Raw genomic sequence first — 20,117 nt, forward strand, 5'->3', positions numbered from 1 at the left:
ATTCATAATATTTAGTTTGTATTAGTATCGTTCGATTTAAAGTTTGTATCTTTTGTATATAAATATATTGTAAGAAAAACCGACTCGTTGAATATTTGAGAAACTCAGTGCATTGCTTTATTGATTTTTATTCATATACTATAATATATATTGATTTTAGATTAAAGTTTCTAGAATATGTCATTATATGCATAATTTTGTTTTACGTGAATATATCTATTTATATTGAATATTTTTATATGATATATATGTGTGTGCCAAAAGTCTCTAGTAATGGTTTTGGGTATATTAAAGTATATATGTATTTGGTACGTATACATACGTGTTATATGTGATACATGATAAAGTATTTATTAAAAGAAATTAAAAATAAATGTTGATATAAATCTATATATCTACATTTATTCAAGAATTTGTTTTTTATTTTAAACTACCCTCACTACCACACCACCGACTTGTTGAAACTTTTTTATCAACATTTATTCAAGAATTTTTTTTCATTTCCCCACTACCCTCACTACCTCCGACTTTTAAAAATCTGTATATCAACATTTATTTAAGAATTTGTTTTTTATTTCAAACTACCCTCACTACCACCGGCTTGATAAAACTTTTCAATCAACATTTATTCAAGAATTTTTTTTCATTTCCCCACTACCCTCACAACCTCCGACTTCTTAAAATTTATATATCAACATTTACTCAAGAATTTATTTCCAATTCCCCACTACCCTCACTACCTCTGACTTTTTAAAATCTATACATCAACATTTATTCAAGAATTTGTTTTTAATTTCAAACTACCCTCACTAACACCGACTTGTTGAAACTTTTTTATCAACATTTATTCAAGAATTTTTTTTTCAATTCCCCAATACCCTCACTACCACAGACTTGTTGAAATCTTTTTTATCAACATTTATTCTAGAATTTTTTTTTTCAATACCCAACTGACTTTTTAAAATTTCTACCATTTAATTTCAAAATTTATATATAAATCAATGCATATCTTTATTTTTAAAATTTAAATTATTACTTAATTATTATTACTACTTTCACTACCTTCTATTTATCTGACATAAAGCTAAAGTGAAAAATAAGACATTTTATACATACAGGGGGTAGCCTGCTGGGTAAAAAATAAACATGATTTTGAGGTGTTAGAAAATATATCTGTCTTTGAGAAAAGAGTTTTTGAATCTATTTTTCTAAAAGTCAAAGTTTCTTCAAAGAAATTTAGAATTATTGGTAATGTATATAGACCTCCTAAGTTTACTGAAATTATGGAATCTTTGGCGGATAGCAATAAGACGAGAAAGCCCTCATCCTGGATAAGAGAGCTGAAGGAAGCATATCTCCAGACAGAGGAAGTGACATGATCGATTCACAGCGTGCGTAATCAGTCAGAGAATGTGTCTGTAATAGCCGAGATCGCAAAACACCGTAAGGATCAGCAGTAGGCGGGCTCCTTATTATATCCACAACATTGTCTATCTCGTTCTGTGGTAAAGATGCAACCACATGATGGAACTTGGTGATGCTGCTGGATATATTCTTGAGGTGGAACTGGGACTCAGCGTTGATGAACCAGGACTCGCAGCTGTCGGGCCAGAAAGCAGGCAGTTTCAGAGCAACTGCATAAAGCTGACTAGGATTAGAATCCGACTGGTTTGTCGCGCCTGTGCTTAGAGCTGGGTCTCCGGGCATCGTCACGCTGAAAAATAAAACACTGTCGAGCTAGGGTTTCGCTTACTGTGATAGCCTGTGGAGAAAACAGGGAGGCTGGTTCACTTTTCAGCCGAAATAATACTAGCGAACAAACAGAATATAACTCAAAACACTGAGTACTTGGTGTATAACTACAACACGATGGGTTGTTTAACTTGGGACTTAGAAAAGAAAACGTATTCACTAGTCCGGGGTCACCAATTTGGCGGATAGCAATAAGACGAGAAATGATAACGACTAACTATATTTTTTATCTAAGTTTCTAAAGTAGAAAATATATATATCATGACGTGGCTTCTGGAAAACTCCCTCTATTCTTCTACTTGCCGCGAAAAGGTTCTTCTTAGGAAAGACGACTTTCATAGCCGCCACAAATCTATTTTTTAAAAAATTTTATCCGACAAATTAATGAGTAAAGCTGAAGAAATTAAAATTATGGGCGACCTAAATATTAATCTGCTTAATCACAATTCTCACAATGCTACATCTAACTTTTTCAACACCCTGTTAACACATTCACTTCTTTCACTAATTACACTCCCTACACATATTACTCAAACATCTGCAACATTACTAAATCACATATTTAGTAATTCAGATCCTGAGTCAAAAGAATGTGGAATCATCTACTCAAGTTTATCTGACCATTTACCCGTTTTTTCATGGTCTAAATGTACACAACATGAAGATAATATTGGTAGCAAACCAGTTCTAATTAGAAATACTTCAATGGAAAATAAAGCCAAGTTTAAGGAAAAATTGTTAAATAATGACTGGACTCATGTTATGATAAATGAAGACCTTCTACAGCTTTTTCTGAATTTTCTAACATTTTAAATAATATTTTTTTAAGAAAGCTTTCCATTTATTAAATATAACTCAAACAAAAATAAAAATTCTATTAACCCTTGGTTTACGTCCCTTTGCTAGTATCTAGGAAACAAAAAGAAATATTATTCAAGAAAACAATTCTGAATCCAACTACAAACAATATAGAAACTTTTAGAAAATACAATTCTGTTTATCGCACAACAATAAAAAAGGCCAAGACTAGTTATTTTTATTCTAAATTTACAGAATACTCAAAAGACATTACAAAGACTTGGTCTTTACTAAACTCTATTATTTCTTCAAAGAAAAAAAGTCATTCAGTTCCTGAAATTTTCACTGATGATGTTATGAAGTTATGTGGGATCTGCTGAGATAGCAGAGGGTTTTAATGATTTTTTTGTGAACGTTGGACCCAGATTGTCTAGTTATATTTAGGATTCCAATAACAATTTTGAAACGTATCGAAAGGAGCCATCCAAGGAATGAGTTTGCAAATATTACACCAGAAATTATTCTTGAAACAGTGAGTAAACTAAAACCTAAAAACAGTTAAGGCAAGGACAATATTTCTACCAAGCTACTGAAGGAAATAATTGAAAGTATTGTCTATCCTATAGCGCATTTGTTTAACCTTTCTTTTAAAACAGGATATATCCCTAGTGATTATAAATGTGCAAAAATAATTCCTATCTTTAAAACTGAACAAAAAGATAAATTTAATAACTACAGACCAATCAGTATTCTCCCAGTGCTAAGTAAACTTCTTGAAAAAAAAGCTGCGACACAAATTTTTAAATATCCTAACAAGTTTGAGATTTTCTTTCAACATCATTATGGATTTAGACCAAAACATAATAATAATCAACCATTACTACACCTAATGAATAAATTTTACAAAAATCTTAATAAACCTCAACCAGAATTTACACTGGAAATATTTTTAGATCTAAAGAAAGCTTTTGACTGTTGTGACTTAAATATTCTGTTAAAAAACCTTGAGTACTACAGTTTCAAAAATGTAGCTAACACCTGGTTTTAAAACTACCTATGCAATAGGACTCAATATGTATGTATAAATGGTATTTTTTCTAAAGAAAAAACAGTTGTATACGGTGTTCCCCAGGGAAGTTTTCTTGGGCCCCTACTATTTCTCATATACATAAACGATTTGCCATTAGCAACGTCTTTTTTTACTAATCTATTTGTCGAAAACACTAGTTTTCCAAAATCATCTCCACATATTGAAGCTTTAGTAATTGATGCCAACTTTGAACTAAAACAGGCAGCAGCATGGTTTCAGGCAAACTGTTTAACATTAAATGTCTCCAAAACAAAGTTTATGATCTTTAGGAATAAAAATATGCATTTTGATCCTAAGAACTGCAAATTTTAAATTGAAAATGAGATTCTGGAAAGAATAGGAACTGACTGTACAAATAACTACTTTAAATTTGTTGGACCCAAAATTTATGAATTCTTAAATTGTCAAATAGAACATGTTTCAAATAAGATTGCTATCTCAATTTTTGCTCTGAATCAGATTAAAAAACATTTTACCATTAAACATTCGCCTACTAGTTTATAATGCACTTGTAAGGCCACATATTGAGAATGGAATTATAACATGGGAGGGGGCGTAATAAATGTTAAACTACAGAAATTCTTTGCAAAAAAGGGCAATTAGAGCAATGAATATTAGTTCATTAAAAGCACATTCAGATCCAATATTCTTCACATTAGAACTTCTAAATCTTGATGATACATATAAACTAGGTGTTCTATGCATAAATACTTTTAAAAAATCTTCCAACTTCCTTCCATGATATTTTTAATTCTTTAGCTGAACCAAATAGAACAAAATCATATAAACTGTTTAAAAGAAAAATCTTCAAAAACTATTTAGATAGTTATGCAAGTTATATCTGTAAAAAAATAACTGTTTTTCATTTGGATAAACTTAGTCTTTGCTATCTTCGTCACCCTGTAATTCATAAACATGATTCTAATAATATATGTTACCATCTGTTACAACCCTTCCGCTGAGTACCCACCCTTTCCCTTATACTTTTTACCCCCTCTCTTTACCTTATTCATTATTTATCATCATTGTTTTGTTTAAAATGTACACTGTACAGTGTACATCCATCTATTTATTTACAATTCTTATTTGCTTATAATGGGCCAACCAATCAAAACAACCAATTCTGGTTAGGCGGGTCCAAACTACATAGTAAATTGTGATTTGTTATTAGTATTATTATTATTGTGTGCTTTGTAGTTGAATAAAAATCATGAAATATGAAATATGAAAATAAATGTGAAGTACACAATCCATACATATGAGGGGGGGGTACATGGTTGTCCCTCACAAAGTTACCTCAGAACACCTTGGTGTTCCTCAGTAACTTTGAGGGGATCATGAAGCTATATAAATGTGAAGTACATAATCCGTACATATGAGGGGGGGGGGGGCAAATGGTTCTTGCTCACAAAGTTACCTCAAAACACCCTGGGTGTTCCTTGGTAACTTTTAGGGGAATTTTGAGGGAATATATTTACCCCTCAAAGTTACCAAGGAAAACCCCTTCTATACTACACTCAACTCGATATCTTGTTTAGCTGCTCCAGTTCAGTATCTCATACACTTTAATCCTGGATGACACGGTAACTACTTGTAATGTTTCTTAAATCCAGCTGCTTCTAGAGTCTCTGTTATATTAGCTGTACATTACCGAAACTGCTCATTGAGTCCCTGATACTCTGTTTGCGGAGATACTCCTACCATTTGAGATGCTCCTAATAGCTGAGATGTGTCCATGCTATTCACAACTGCTCCTAGAGTATAATATATGTCCACAATATCCACAACTGCTCCTAGAGTATGAGATATGTCCACGATATCTACAGCTGCTCCTAGAGTTTGACATATATCCACAATATCCACAGCTGCTCCTAGATTATGAGATATGTCCACAATATCCACAGTGGCTCCTACTATCTGAGATGCTCCCACTAGCTGAGATGGTTCAACTACATTCCCAGCTGCTATTACAACAGGTCGGTGAAGAGCTGTTTGTGAAGAGCACCATATCCTGCTCCAAGATTATCTTGTATATTGCTCTTGGAGTCCTAGGTCTGACCGGATGCTCCAGTACTTCTCTATATCTTGGTGATCCTATTCCCTATCTATATCCTGGTTCATAATATCCTAATTCCCCTCAGTATCCTAGAGCTTTTAGCTCCTCTCTGTATCCTGGACATTCTAGTTCCTGATATCCTAGTTCCCCTTGGTATCCTAGAGCTTCTAGTTCCTCCCTATATCCTTGCTATTCTTGTTCTTGGATATCCTAGTTCTCTTCTGTATTCTTATTTGTAGTTTAGACAGGCTGGTAAAAGAGCAATTGGTCCAGTCCCAGAAACTAGAGGATATAAATCTCTTGATGAGATTGAGTGTATCTCCTATTCCTGACTGGATCATCTAGCTACTCCAGATATGTGAAGAGCTGTCTCCAAAGAGCAACATCTCCAATCCCAGGATGGTATAGCATCTGGTATCCTGGATTATCTCATTCATATCTGGAGGATGGTAGATCTTGTCCTCATAGATCATGGAGATGTCCTCCTCTCCTGGAGTCATTGATCTATACTGGTATTCTAGCTGCTCCAATCCACAAACTATATCAGAATCTTGTATAGAATCCTCTGTATAGTATGGAGCAGCTCCTGATGTATTAGCTAGACAGTCTAGTTCTCTTCTATCTATATATGCTGGACTCTCTCCAGTGTTTCTGTCCCTAGGAACATCTGGAGAGTTGGTTTGGACCTGTAGTTGAACTAGCTGAACTTTGGTTGGACTTGATTGTCTTGGATATGTGAGTTGCTCTATGACTCCAGTAGCCCTGTCAATAGGACCAGCTTGAGCATCTAGAGTTTCCTCAGGTACATCCTCGTCTATAGTTGGACTAGCTGTGTGGAGAGCTATCTGTCAAAAGTAGCTTCTACAATTCAAGTTTAGCTTCATTGGCCTAGATCTACCACTTGCTCTTATAGCTCCAGTGGACCTCTTAGTAGGACCAACTTGAGCATCTAGAGTAAATAAACTAGCTGGACTGGGGTAGGACTAGATCTATGCTTGCTCATTATCTCCAGTGGTCCACTTAGTAGGACCAACTTGAGTATCTAGAGTCTCTTCAGACACCTCTCTATCCATAGGTTGCTCTATAACTCAAGTGGTCCTCTTAGTAGGATCAGATCAGGTATCTAGAGTAGAATTGAACCTGTCATTGAACTAAGGAATGTAGTTCTCCTAATATATGAGAAACCTGAGGATAGGATGATATGAAGGAGGCTGCTGGCCTCGCCTCTTGTGTCCTCTGCCGAGCAAGTTAATAACCTATCTGTTGGCTGTCTATGAAGTACAAGTCCCCAAAGCCTTCATTAGAAAACAACGAAGCAAAAGGCTCAAATATGTTTTCTATCTGGGATCCTGGAGTGTACTGACGAAGCCTTGGTTCTGTATTTTGCTGTGACTCAGAGATCAAAGAGAGAGAGAGCGGGGGGATAGGAACTGCAGTATGAGCAATCCATTCTTCAAATATTACAATTTCTCAGTTTTTATGAAAACTTTCTCACCTAACTGCACATCGATAGAAGCCAGTGGATTGAAGAATAGGTCCCGCAAATGTTTTGCCTTCATCTAAAAGTTTACAATGAGAACACAAAATTTCCTAGTGATCAAATTAACCTCTAGATACTGCCATGGGCTTGGCGTATGGTGAAGCAAAATTCCGTTAATGAAATGCAGGTTTTCGAATATTTACGGCAGAGTCTGTTAAAGAACCGTAAAAACCGTTAATTCTTAAATCTTTAACAAAATGGATAAGCCAGTTTTGAAAAAAAAAATAATGGCTAAAAGCGAAAACGAAACGTTTTTATTTAAACAAAGTTCTGTTCTTGCCCTCTAAAACGCTAGAACAAATGGCTACCTGAGATTTCATTTAAAAAACGGTTGAAACTAACATTTCCTGGGGAATGATTATTCTTCCACGGGAATGAATAGAATGAACGATTTCAAAAAATAAGGAACATATGCCCGGCCTTAATTAAAAATAAAATTTCTCATTTTACGAGGTATGTCGACTTTTTCTTTTTACTTACTATTTTCCTGGTAATACTCCGCCAAATTTGTATAAGGGCCTAGAATAGATAACTTTTTTTTTATTTATACTACAGACTTTTATGGTTATATTGGTTTTATCAGATATTGGTTTAACCCTAACCAAGATCTAGTTTTTTTGCCTTAGCAATCTCATTCTTGACACAACAACCTTGAAATTGTTTGATTTTTCATAAATAGGAATTTTAAGGATTATTTGTAATTTTTTTTATATACAGGGCGGTAAATAGTCTGGTCTGTGTAAAAAAATATATAAAATAGCCCATAACTTTTTTATGACTAAAGCAAAAGATTTAAAAACTATATTTTTGAAATGCCCTTGAAAAAATGGATGTAGAAATATGTGTCACACTTTGATATTTGTTTTAAACAGAAAAAAATATTTCTTACATATTTTTCCTTTTTTTATGGCATATACTCAACCCTCCCTAGCACCCATACTATAAATTGAGCTGGCCTTGATAAATTGGGCCTTAAACATGCATTTTAACCCTATGCTATTCTCTATCGCCATTTCCTAGGTGCGGAAGTGTGGGACGCCCCCCCCCCCGTCTTTATTCTGACCCCCCAGCCTTTATAGAGTTAACTTAATTGCTCTCCGATGTCAGTTTGTTCTCCAGAAAAACAAATTTTTCAAATTTTACTGTTAAAATTGGTGCATTTAACATTTTTATTGACATTGCTTTAAAGGAAACAAATTAAATCTGGACCAACCAAACCCTTCCCTGGGGTCTTGTGAGACTTACATAAAACTAAGGATCCTAGTTTTTAAGTCATAAGTTAACCATAGAGAATAGAATATATAGAGAGGAATTAAATGGAAAAAAGTGTAAAACGGCTATTTTGTTGTACTGTTTCCATACTGCATGTGTACTTCACATATTTATGCTACATAACCTGTTGGCCCTGGAATATCATTATATAGAAAATCTAAAATTATTGTTAAAAGAAAACCAAATTATGAAATAGGCTGGTTTCATAATTGACCAATGATCATTTCACGTAGACTCTATGCCTTCCACTTTACAAACGATGATTTTCCGTTATAACTATAAATCAAATGATGTTTTTATTCACCTAATTCATTATAAAGTTTATTAACAGTTTAAAAAATTCGAAATTGAAATGGATAGCCTAGGGAACACTATTATACTCTACTGCAAATAATTTGTGAACATTTACATGATTTGTACACTTTGAATTCCCTTTCAGGCTGAAAGGGACTGAAAAAATTCGTACTGAGAGATTCTTTTAATTCCTCTCTATATATTGTATTCTCTATGGTTAAAACCCATTTACACCCATTACATGAAGATTGAATATGATATTTGTTGTTAACCTGTACATTTTAAATATTAATGTATTCATAGCTAAGCACTTTTTTCGACGGATTTTTAATCAAAGATTAAAAAAATCATTCATTTTATTTTGGAAAAACACTTTTTTACTTTGTAATTGAGTTTTAAATTTCAATTTGTGTTAAATGTTTTTACGTGATGCTTCAGTACTTTGAATTTACCTGTGATTAAACTTACCTAAAGTATAGAGTTTGTCATGAACAACAACCGTTGTACCAATCTCATGAAAAGATTTCAGATTCAGATAGGGATTCAATGCTGTTAAAAAATTTGATCTTTTCTACAGAATTGATTTTTATCTTAAAATTTGTGGATTGCTGGGTCTCATTTATAAATAAATATGATAAAAATTCAAAAAAAGTTTGGTTTTCTTTACCCTAAACTGAGATAAATGTTTGATACTGCAGGAGTAATATTGCGATTGAAAACGAGAAGCCGTTGAAATCACAATATCACTATCCTTTACAGTAATAAACTTATAAAAAATAAGTAATATACTTATAGTATAACATGTCCTTAATTTTTGTAATTCGTTAATAAGAGCTTTTAGCATGCAGCATCTTTGGTTCTACGCTTGTTATTTCAAAACTTTTCAATTTTTAAAAGACATTTGCTGTGTATTAATGATAAGATTGTTAATAATTAGTTTGTTAATGATTAGGTTGTTAATGATTAGATTGTTAATGATTAGGTTGTTAATGATTAGTTTGTTAATGATAAGGTTGTTAATGATTAGATTGTTAATGATTAAGTTTTTAATGATTAGATTGTTAATGATTAGGTTGTTAATGATAAGGTTGTTAATGATTAGGTTGTTAATGATTAGGTTGTTAATGATTAGGTTGTTAATGATTAGGTTGTTAATTATTATGATGTTTATGATTACATATGCAAATAATGTAGCCTGGCAAGATTGCAAAAGTGTTTGCAGAGTGTGGAGTGTGCGGGGAGTGTTGGGGAAGTTTTGGGAGTGTTAGGGGAGTATATGAAGTTTCAGCGGAGTATGGAGAGTGTGGGAAGAGTTTGAAGAGTACGGGTAGTGTTTGGAAAGTGCGGGGAGTATTGGTGGAGTATGGGGAGTGTTGGGGGTTTAGGGAGTGTTGGGAGAATTGGTGGAGTGGTAGGAGTGTTGGAATAGTGTAGGGAGTATGGGGATTTTGGGGAGTGTTAGGAAAGTGTTGGGAGTATCTGGGGAGTGTTGAGAGTGTTAACGGATTGTGGGGAGTGTTGGGGAAGTGTATCTGTTTTCAATATCAGGTACATTTTTTGTGTGAGTTCACTAGCTAAAATTTTAGAAAATCCATGAAAATTTTTAAGAAATTGATTCAACTTTATTTCTGTGTTCCTAACAGGGCAATTTATTTCACGTCCATAATTATTAAAATCAACTGCACAACATTTTCATAATTATGATATGATATCTACAAACTTCAAACTGATTCATGATGCAAATTTTTCCTTTAGAACTACTATCGTAATTATGCATCATATTCTTTGTGTGGAAACCTCCACTTAATAGCAGTTTTCCCCTAAAATAGTTCAATTGCATCAAAAATGTAAATTACCAAGGTGTACTCATTCATTTTAGAGGGACTGTAAGAGTAATTTCTAGCGACCCTTGCAGGCAATGCCTTATTTACCACAACGGCCTCAAAAGCTTTATTTGGTCAAACATGTGGAAGATCCTATCCTTACTCAGAAACAGATTAATTCTGATCAATTTTCCATTGTTTCTAATTGGCAAACAATGCGCAAATCTTTTTTGCAGAAAAACCCCTAAAGAAAATAAATAGTTTAAAGAAACAAAAAACATGGATATCTATTTCATACTTGATCAGACAAATGTTTCAAGGGTACCATTGTAAATCAGGCATTGCCATCTTGTCCTTTATTAAGGGTCACTTGAAATGAAGCTTACAGTCCCTTTAAGCATATTCAGAAAGAGATCTTGCCTGAAATATTGAGCTGTTGGTCTGTAAAACCAAGTCCCGGTTCTATATCTTAGTTCCTCTGGCTGATATGGCTTAAAAACACGGTCGAGAAGGTCCTGGAAAAATGTACATCTATAATTAAATCTGAAACTAATATGATCCACAAAAAAGGTCAGTTCCATTATGTAGCCACTTCCATCAACAGATAATACTGAGACAATATAAAATATCAAGGTGGACTTGAGCTTTAATCTAGATAGACGTTTTTAAATGTTTAGTTTATTGTTTTCTACCTTAAAGATTCCTCCTGTTACAAATATTGTTGTGGTTGGTATACAATCCATACTAGAGATGCTCACATTCCATTCACCAGTTTTTCCTTTTTCTTTGCAGTAAGTGCCTTAAATATGAGCAAATTCATCTTTCCTTTGGGATTATTTGAGTTGAAGAACTGACAGTTTTTAAACAATTTGAAAATTTGCCTTTAAACTTGTACTATCTTCATTCCTATATATGCACCAAATAACATATTAAAATTTCGAATATCTATACAGGTATTGCAAATATGCAATTGTCTCAGCTATTTTGAATGATTTGTCATTAGAATCAGGGGCGGATACAGGGGGTGGGGGGTTGGTGGACATTCGCCCCCCCCCCCTAAATTGGGAATTTTTTGTTCCTATTTTCAGAATAACTTCTTATTAGCATGCTTAAGGGAAAGAAACCCTAGTGCAAGACAGGAAAAATATCTGTCTTTAGTCATTAATTTGGACTCTTTTTGAGTCTTTTAAGTCAAACAAAATTTTCGCCTGCGGTGCGATTTTTTGTTCCTAATTATGAATTTGTTTGTTCCTAAAAAATCTTACCCCCCCCTCACTTAAATCCTGTATCCGCCCCTATTTAGAATCATACCTCGGTATAAACGTGGAACAAATCCTGGTGTGCAAACAAGAAAACACTTTTCTAAAACAAAAGTTTCCTAATCACTATTTTCCAGCAAGTAATTTACAAGTGAACCTCTAATTGGATTGTAAAATTTGCATGGATAGAGATGTTTAGTATAGATCCTGCCACTATTGAAATCTATTGGTCCTAAGAAGTACCCATACATGTAAGTGAACCTTGATTGGATTTAAACAAGCTAGTAGAAATTTGAAACAAAGGTGTTAAAGCTGAAGACGTTGATACACTGTAATAATGAACAAATTTTACCTGTTCTAATATTCATGTAGCAGTCAAACCTACCGTTCAAAGGGTCTTCAGGAATCTGACATGCTAAATTAAAAAGTTTATAAATTACATAATATTAGGGCACGCGGCACCATTTTGACTTCCATTCCGTAACCTACATCTCAGTATGGATGTGCAGCAGCCCGCTCACCCGCTATGCATTCTATTTGGACATATTTTGTCTTTCATCAATATATCTTATCTTCATATATGCTTAATATATAGATAAGTGAAGCACTAATTAAGATTTTAAACACGCCATAGCATCTCTCATAACTTTACCATATTTTTCATATTTATTTTGTAAAATAATTAATTATTTGAGGTTTTTATATGAAGTGGTTATTTCAAAATCCACATATTCGAGGCCTTATAGGGTAATGAAAATAATTAGCCGCTGCCCACTGGTAATATTAGCGCAAATTTGCATGATTAAGCAAACTTTGATGTTAGTTAACATTAAATATTAAAAATCAATTAAATAAATGTTGAAATAGATCATGCAAACTTTAAATTTAAAACTAGTAAAAAAACGATCTTCAACTATAAAGTACAATCAAATGCATAACTTAAAATATACAACAAAAATAAAAGAATTTTGTCTAAAAACATTAAACTGCTTTTTACATGAATTTTCAGTTTTAACAAAACTTTGAAAAAAATTCGGGGGGGGGGGTTGCAAACTTAAACTTTCTTATATTTTTTGCTATGAGTTGTTGGCGAAACAACATTGAAGAACTGAAAATAAAAACGATAACTTAAGATTTTTTGTACAGGGTGTCCCAATAAACATGGGAATTCAGTGACAAATTTTAGATGGTCTTTGTTAAGAATTAGCAGTGTAATACCTGATTTCAATAACCATAATCTAATTATGTCTGCTTGAGTTTGTTTTATGAAAACGGTAAATGGCTGCAGAAATGCGCCTGTAATCTCTCTTCTTTAAACCAGCGCCTCCAGCGGTTGAAAGCAAAAAAGTTACTGAAATATCTGAAAACGGTTGTAAGTAAAAAAGTTGCTGAAATATCTTTAAACCAGTGGTTGAAAGCAAAAAAGTTGCTGAAATATCTTTAAACCAGTGGTTGTAAGTAAAAAAGTTGCTAAAAAATCTTAAAATCAGCCGTTGAAAGATAAAAATTTGCTGAAAAATCTGAACACCAGCGGTTGAAAGCAAAAACGTTATTCAGGAAAAAATATATTTCATTTGTTGAAAATGTGAAAAGTGCGATTTAGTGGTTGAACAAATTGTAAATTTCTTATTTATTTCTTATTCTGAACTGTGTAGAGTCTATGCTAGATCTCAACCTCTCGTTCAACCGCTCCAGCTGAGTTTTTTTCTCCAAAGTATATATCATTCTTCAAGATTTAAGTATAGATATATTGTCCTACATTCCGAATATTCAATACATTTGCTGAATTCAAAACAAATATACAATTATGTTAAGAATTAGCATTGTAATAAACCATTTCAAAAGCCATAATCTAATTATGTCTGCTTGAGTTTATTTTATGAAAACGGTTAATGGCTGCAATAATGCGTCTCTCTTCAAGATGAATGATACAGATTGCAGACGGATAGGTTTACTGTGTTTGTATACTGTAATACAACCGTATACAGTCAAAACATAAACAAACAGATGTAAACATAGCAGACCAAAATCTTACGGATTACAGCTTTCTCAGTAAGTATCACTATACTAAATCAAATAATTATTTAAATAGACTATATCAAATTCATTACTGAATTCCCATGTTTATTGGGACACCCTGTATCTTACAGACTTTAATGTTTCAGATGTTTAATAATACAAAAAATCTCATGGTTTCAAAAATACACATTTTAACAAAAAAATGTTGAAAATATTTTGTATTGTTATTCATAATATGCATTAAATCCCAGACTGAATCAAGAGGTTTGGATATTTACTTGGGAAATCTTCTTGCCAAACTCTTAAAGTGTTATTTGTTGTCTGCAGTCCTGCCTCAACAATTCTTCTTTCAATGTCCCTGACAAAACAGAGTATTTTCCTTTCACATGCTGATTGGTTTTGTAAACAGGTGAACAACATTTTTCGTTAACAATACGTCATTTAGAAAATAACGAACATGGACGAACTACTTTGAGCATTCAGAGAAAGGAAAACTTCCTTTCTTTAAAGCAATTAAAAAAAAAAACTTTAAAAATAAGTTGTTTTACTGAATGAACGATTTTTTGGAACACACTTTTAATAAAATAAAAGATCTTTTACTGAACGAAAAATCTTATTTAACGAACGATTTTAATGAACAAATGCTTTTACTGAACGATCGTTCAGTGAGAAAACGAAAGTAGATGGAAAATGAAGGCTAATTTGACAACAAACAAAATAGAAAAAAAACTAACACGAAAGATGAACGAACGAAATTTAAAAAGTCAGAACGACCCCATCTCTAAGGGTCCAAAAAAAGACGAATAGTCATGAACAAAAAAAATGATTGCTTGATCTTTAAATATTAATCGCAATATTTTGATTAGAAGACTATTATGACTTTTTATAATTGTTTTATTTTAAATTAATGGGGGTACCAGCTTAAAGAGAATACAAAATAGATCTTAAATTTAATATTTATAATAAAACAAGACATTCATATTAATGTTGCGTATACAATTGGGTTTAGTAGAGAGTGTATAAATATTTAACACATTTGATTTGACACATAAGAGAGTTTGAAATAAAATACTTGGAAAACACTATAATGATAAAATGCCATGTTTAATTAATTTTTCTGAACTTATTTCTTGAGTAGATTAAATAATCTAAGCTTGAAATATCAAAGCTTTACACCATCAGATTGCAAAGATAAAGATATTTGAGTTTGTGGCAAAGTTCTAATTTGTACCTGTGCTTTCCCAAGAAGCAAGTGTCGTTTTGGAAAGTAAAAAGTGTATTTTCATCTTTTCCTAGATATAAATATGATAAATATTTTGAAATGTTTTCCAAGATATAAATATGATAAATATTTTGAAATGTTTTCCTGGATATAAATATGATTGAAATGTTTTCCTGGATATAAATATGATAAATATTTTGAAATGTTTTCCTAGATATAAATATGATAAATATTTTGAAATGTTTTCCTAGATATAAATATGATAAATATTTTGAAATGTTTTCCAAGATATAAATATGATAAATATTTTGAAATGTTTCCCAAGATATAAATATGATAAATATTTTGAAATGTTTTCCTAGATATAAATATGATAAATATTTTGAAATGTTTCCTTGTAAATATTTGTCAGATTTTCTTTCTGTAAAAGTACTCTCTGCTTTTTTATCTGACTAATCTATCCTTTTCCTTTTAAAGGACTGTGAAAGTCATTTCTGAAAGTAACCCTTTATTTGAAGTGTATACACTGGGAAGGGGGGCGAGGATTTCCCCACCCCCTTAGAGTAAAGGTTGCAATGCATGTTCATAGCCCAATTTTTCAAGACGTTAAGACATATTTACATACATTTTTCAAGGGAATTTATATATCTGTAGCTTAAATAATAAAAAAAATAGATTTTTTCCCACGAACTGGCCTTTTTACAGACCTGTACCCTAGACTATGCATTAAAAAAAATTTTTACAAAAAATCCTTTAAAAATCTAGTCATTGAAAATAAAAAAAATGTCAAGGTGATAGTGTTCAAACTTTATAGTGCTTGGGCAAAAAAACTATTTAGGATCAATTTAACCTTTATGAATAACAACGAGATTTTGTGTTAAAACGTGTTGTATTAAGTTTCCTTCATTATATCTGCACAGCATATATCTTCACAGTATATTTCTGCACAGCATATATCTGCAAAGCATTTATCTGCACAGCATTAATCCGCACAGCATATATCTGCACAGCATATATCTGCAAAGCATATCTCTGCACAGCATATTTCTGCACAGGATATATCTGCACAGCATATATCTGCACAGCATATATCTGCACAGCATATATCTGCATAGCATATATGTACACAGCATATATCTGCACAGCATATATCTGCACAGCATATATCTACACAGCATATATCTATATCTGCACAGCATATATCTGCACAGCATATATCTACACAGCATATATCTACACAGAGCATATATCTACACAGCATATATCTGCACAGCATATATCTGCACAGCATATATCTGCACAGCATATATCTACACAGCATATATCTACACAGCATATATCTACACAGCATATATCTGCACAGCATATATCTGCACAGCGTATATCTGCACAGCGTATATCTGCACAGCGTATATCTGCACAGCATATATCTGCACAGCATATATCTCCACAGCATATATATGCAGCATATGTATGCACAGCATATATCTGCAGCATATGTATGCACACCATATATCTGCAGCATATGTATGCACAGCATATATCTGCATAGCATATATCTGCAGCATTATATCTGCAGCATTATATCTGCAGCATATGTATGTACAGCATATATGTGCAGCATTATATCTGCAGCATATATCTGCACAGCATATCTCTGCAGCATATGTATGCACAGAATATATCTGCAGCATATGTAAGCACAGCATATATCTGCACAGCATATATCTGCACAGCATATATCTGCAGCATTATATCTGCAGCATATGTATGTACAGCATATATCTGCACAGCATATATCTGCAGCATATATCTGCACAGCATATATCTACACAGCATAAATCTACACAGCATAAATCTACACAGCATATATCTGCACAGCATATATCTGCACAGCATATATCTGCGAAGCATATATCTACACAGCATGAATCTACACAGCATACATCTACACAGCATATATCTGCACAGCATATATCTGCACAGCATATATCTAAACAGCATATATCTGCACAGCATATATCTAAACAGCATATATCTACACAGCATATATCTACACAGCATATATCTGCATAGCATATATCTCCAAAGCATATATCTGCAGCATAAGTATGCACAGTATATATCTACACAGCATATATCTGCAGCATTATATCTGCAGCATATATCTGCACAGCATATATTTGCAGCATTATATCTGCATCATTATATCTGCAGCATATGTATGCACAGCATATGTATGCACAGCATATATCTGCAGCATTATATCTGCAGCATTATATCTGCACAGCATATATCTGCAGCATTATATCTGTAGCATATGTATGTAAAGCATATATCTGCAGCATATGTATGTACAGCTATATCTGCAGCATATGTATGTACAGCATATATCTGCAGCATATGTATGTACAGCAGATATCTGCAGCATATGTATGTACAGCATATAACTGCAAGGCACCTCATTTATTATTGTTCACTGTGTCCCTTTACTTAATGATGGAGTATATTTCAGAATTGTTCACTAAATTCTTTAATGAACAAAAAGACCAACTCATTTAAATAAATGTTGGCAGAACCGTTTTAAATATATAATCTAAATCTTTTCTATACTTCTATCTCCATATCTGAAATTTTTATATCTATTAAGTTCAAATCTAACTCTATAAATCGGCAAAAGCTGCAGTTGGAAAAAAATTATTTTTAAAATCGCTTATTTGGAAGCAAAATTTGTATGGCTTCTAAATAAGAAACAACAAATTGTTATTATTTATAAAAAAAATGTATTTCGTAATTTATAATGCTTCCCAGCTTAATTTATACTATTTACCAATTCTGGAGAGATATATGAATGCGCAATGTTGAGGATCTTCTACATCTGTTCCTGAAAATATCAACATTATTATTATTTTCTATATAATCACAAAAGGAACGCCCAGACGACAAAATGGTGTGGTCGGATTAAGTAAAGGTGAGAATTGTAACGTCATTTGTGGTGCTGTCGAAAAATGGTGTGGTTTGCCTTCCCTCGCTTCCTTCTTTTTATTATACGTCCTTTGTACACCTTTTTTATTTTACTTTTATTGGGGTTGGTTGGCTAGTGTTTGACACTGAAGTTAAGCACACTTGTCCGCAGCCAGTAACTGGATTGGTATCCAGACTGGTGTTCACGGGTTCGATTACCGCACTCCTCAGGAACCTGTGGTTTCAAAATCATTTAAAGCAAACATCTGGTTAAAAAGTTTAGACCACCTGACGGATGTAGGAGGACAGATGGGCGGCTGTCTACAACTCGCAACCGAAAGGGTGCGTGCCTTCTACTCAACAAGAAACAAGCTTGAAATGGATTGATACAAATGAATGACTCTCTTCAAAGTTGACAATCAGGGAGAGTATGGAAGGGAGGTTTTCAAAACTTAACGGAAGAGTTTGTTAACAAACGGCTAAAACAGCAAATTTTTAAATCGTTAACATAACGGATTGCACCTAGGATTGTTAACTTTTTTCTTTTTTAATTATTTCAAAACTTCCGACATTTTAAAACTTAGGAATATTTTATGTTATTTACTCTTCTTCAATCAAGCCTCATAGGGGAATAATTAGGCATAAAATAAGTAAAGCAAATGTGTACATTCAGTATAAACAATTTTGGAATTTGTAAAACCTTGAATTTTTGTGGAAGTTTTACGCTGTTAACACTACAAAAACCCGTTAAGATTTCAAGACTGTTCACTGTAATAAAATTCGTTAACGGCCGTGCTGTTATCGATTTTTTAAACTCTTAGTACTTTCATAAACCGTTAACGGTGGCATAAACTACTTAAATAAAAATCAAAGAAGACCTTTGTTTATTATTCTGTTATGATATTGCATGAAATTTCATTTAAATTTCTTTCTATGAAATGTCCCCAGCACCAGAAAATACCCTTTTAATAATAGAAAGTTATATATACCGCGACAAAAATGCAAGATTAAATGCATAACTATAAGCAGGGCGGATTATGATATTTTCCAGAGTTGGGGGGGGGGACATGATATGGTTTGAGGTCCAGAGCACTGACCAGCATTATCTTCTTCTTAAAGTTCCTTGACACTACTCCCTCAGCTTTAACCAATCTAAGAAAACAACAAGAATTTTAATTTCATTATATAAATTTATCATAACATATTAGCAGAAAATTGAACAAAAATATTTCAACAAAATTGCATGAATTCCCTTTATAAATTTTTCCTACTTGCAAAAAACTGTTAAAACGGCTGAATCGGCCAAATAAACGCTGAGTAGCTTAATGGTCGGTAGAAATAGAAATGATGTTTGAATTCCACCAGTGTAAAAATGAAAAATTTGTTAGTTTTATGATGAACAATATTAATCAGAAAACTCTGGAATATTCCACAGTTTTCTGATTATCACTGTAGCTTTTCCAGCAATTTTCCTAGAAAGTTAAACTTCTCCTGAAAACAACGGTTGGCAAGAGAATTTATTTACTGTATACTAATTTATTCTGGAATACACAATGAACTCGGTTTCTGCGGCTAAAAACTGATTTAGCGGTCTGTTTACATACAATTTAATTAGTCTTATGTCGAAACAATAACTTACAGTTTCGACATGAGAGGGGGGGGGGAGTAGCCCAGGCATGAGAGGGGGGGGAGTAGCCCAGGCATGACTTAATTTACTCGCTTAATTTTATCTTTAAATGTGTATTGTGTAACTATAAATGTTACTCTGGACTGCGACTAAGGTTTGTGTACTGGGTCATTTTAATGTTTCGGTTGCGTTTGTTTACAAGCAACTAATGTATAATTGTACAGCCACTGAAAATAAGTTCATTGTATACTACGGAATTTGGTGTACATTGAGTACAACATTCTCTTATGGCCAAACCTTAACTTGCCTGAAAAAGTCGTCTAATTAAACTAAAGTAATTCCAATCCTATGGTCTTAAAAAACATTTTTTTGTATTAATGATGACGTTTTGATATGAAGGT

The 20,117-nt window shown here is 32.9% G+C and overlaps 2 protein-coding genes across 2 annotated transcripts; both read right to left on the reverse strand.

Annotated features, from left to right (window-relative positions):
• Window positions 1–1,281: 1,281 nt before the first annotated feature.
• LOC111715826 (uncharacterized) lies at window positions 1,282–1,707 on the reverse strand. The gene has a single exon (XM_023491208.1). The coding sequence runs from the start codon at window positions 1,705–1,707 to the stop codon at window positions 1,282–1,284; it is 426 nt and encodes a 141-aa protein (XP_023346976.1).
• A 3,580-nt stretch (window positions 1,708–5,287) lies between these two features.
• LOC111715828 (uncharacterized) lies at window positions 5,288–19,906 on the reverse strand. The gene is made up of 16 exons (XM_023491212.1): window positions 19,854–19,906; window positions 19,157–19,241; window positions 17,956–18,010; window positions 15,135–15,195; window positions 14,182–14,261; window positions 12,237–12,299; window positions 11,937–11,987; window positions 11,318–11,424; window positions 11,046–11,140; window positions 10,552–10,622; window positions 9,271–9,351; window positions 7,717–7,755; window positions 7,192–7,255; window positions 6,661–6,715; window positions 6,081–6,541; window positions 5,288–5,651 (listed from the first exon to the last, which is right to left on the reverse strand). Exons 1-16 carry the CDS (start codon window positions 19,886–19,888, stop codon window positions 5,288–5,290), a joined length of 1,767 nt encoding a protein of 588 aa, XP_023346980.1. The 5' UTR covers window positions 19,889–19,906.
• Between the last annotated feature and the right edge of the window lie 211 nt (window positions 19,907–20,117).

Source organism: Eurytemora carolleeae, unplaced genomic scaffold (assembly GCF_000591075.1).
Source record: "Eurytemora carolleeae unplaced genomic scaffold, Eaff_2.0 scaffold1879, whole genome shotgun sequence".
Classification (NCBI taxonomy): Eukaryota; Metazoa; Arthropoda; class Copepoda; order Calanoida; family Temoridae; genus Eurytemora; species Eurytemora carolleeae.

Coding starts and splice junctions, on each gene's coding strand:
- LOC111715826 (XM_023491208.1), bottom strand. CDS start 1,707: ATGCCCGGAGACCCAGCTCTAAGCACAGGCGCGACAAACCAGTCGGAT.
- LOC111715828 (XM_023491212.1), bottom strand. CDS start 19,888: ATGACCCAGTACACAAACCTTAGTCGCAGTCCAGA. Junction 11,425..11,936: donor TGTTCCACGTTTATACCGAG/GTATGATTCTAA, acceptor CTCATATTTAAG/GCACTTACTGCAAAGAAAAA. Junction 7,256..7,716: donor GGAGTATTACCAGGAAAATA/GTAAGTAAAAAG, acceptor GTAAACTTTTAG/ATGAAGGCAAAACATTTGCG.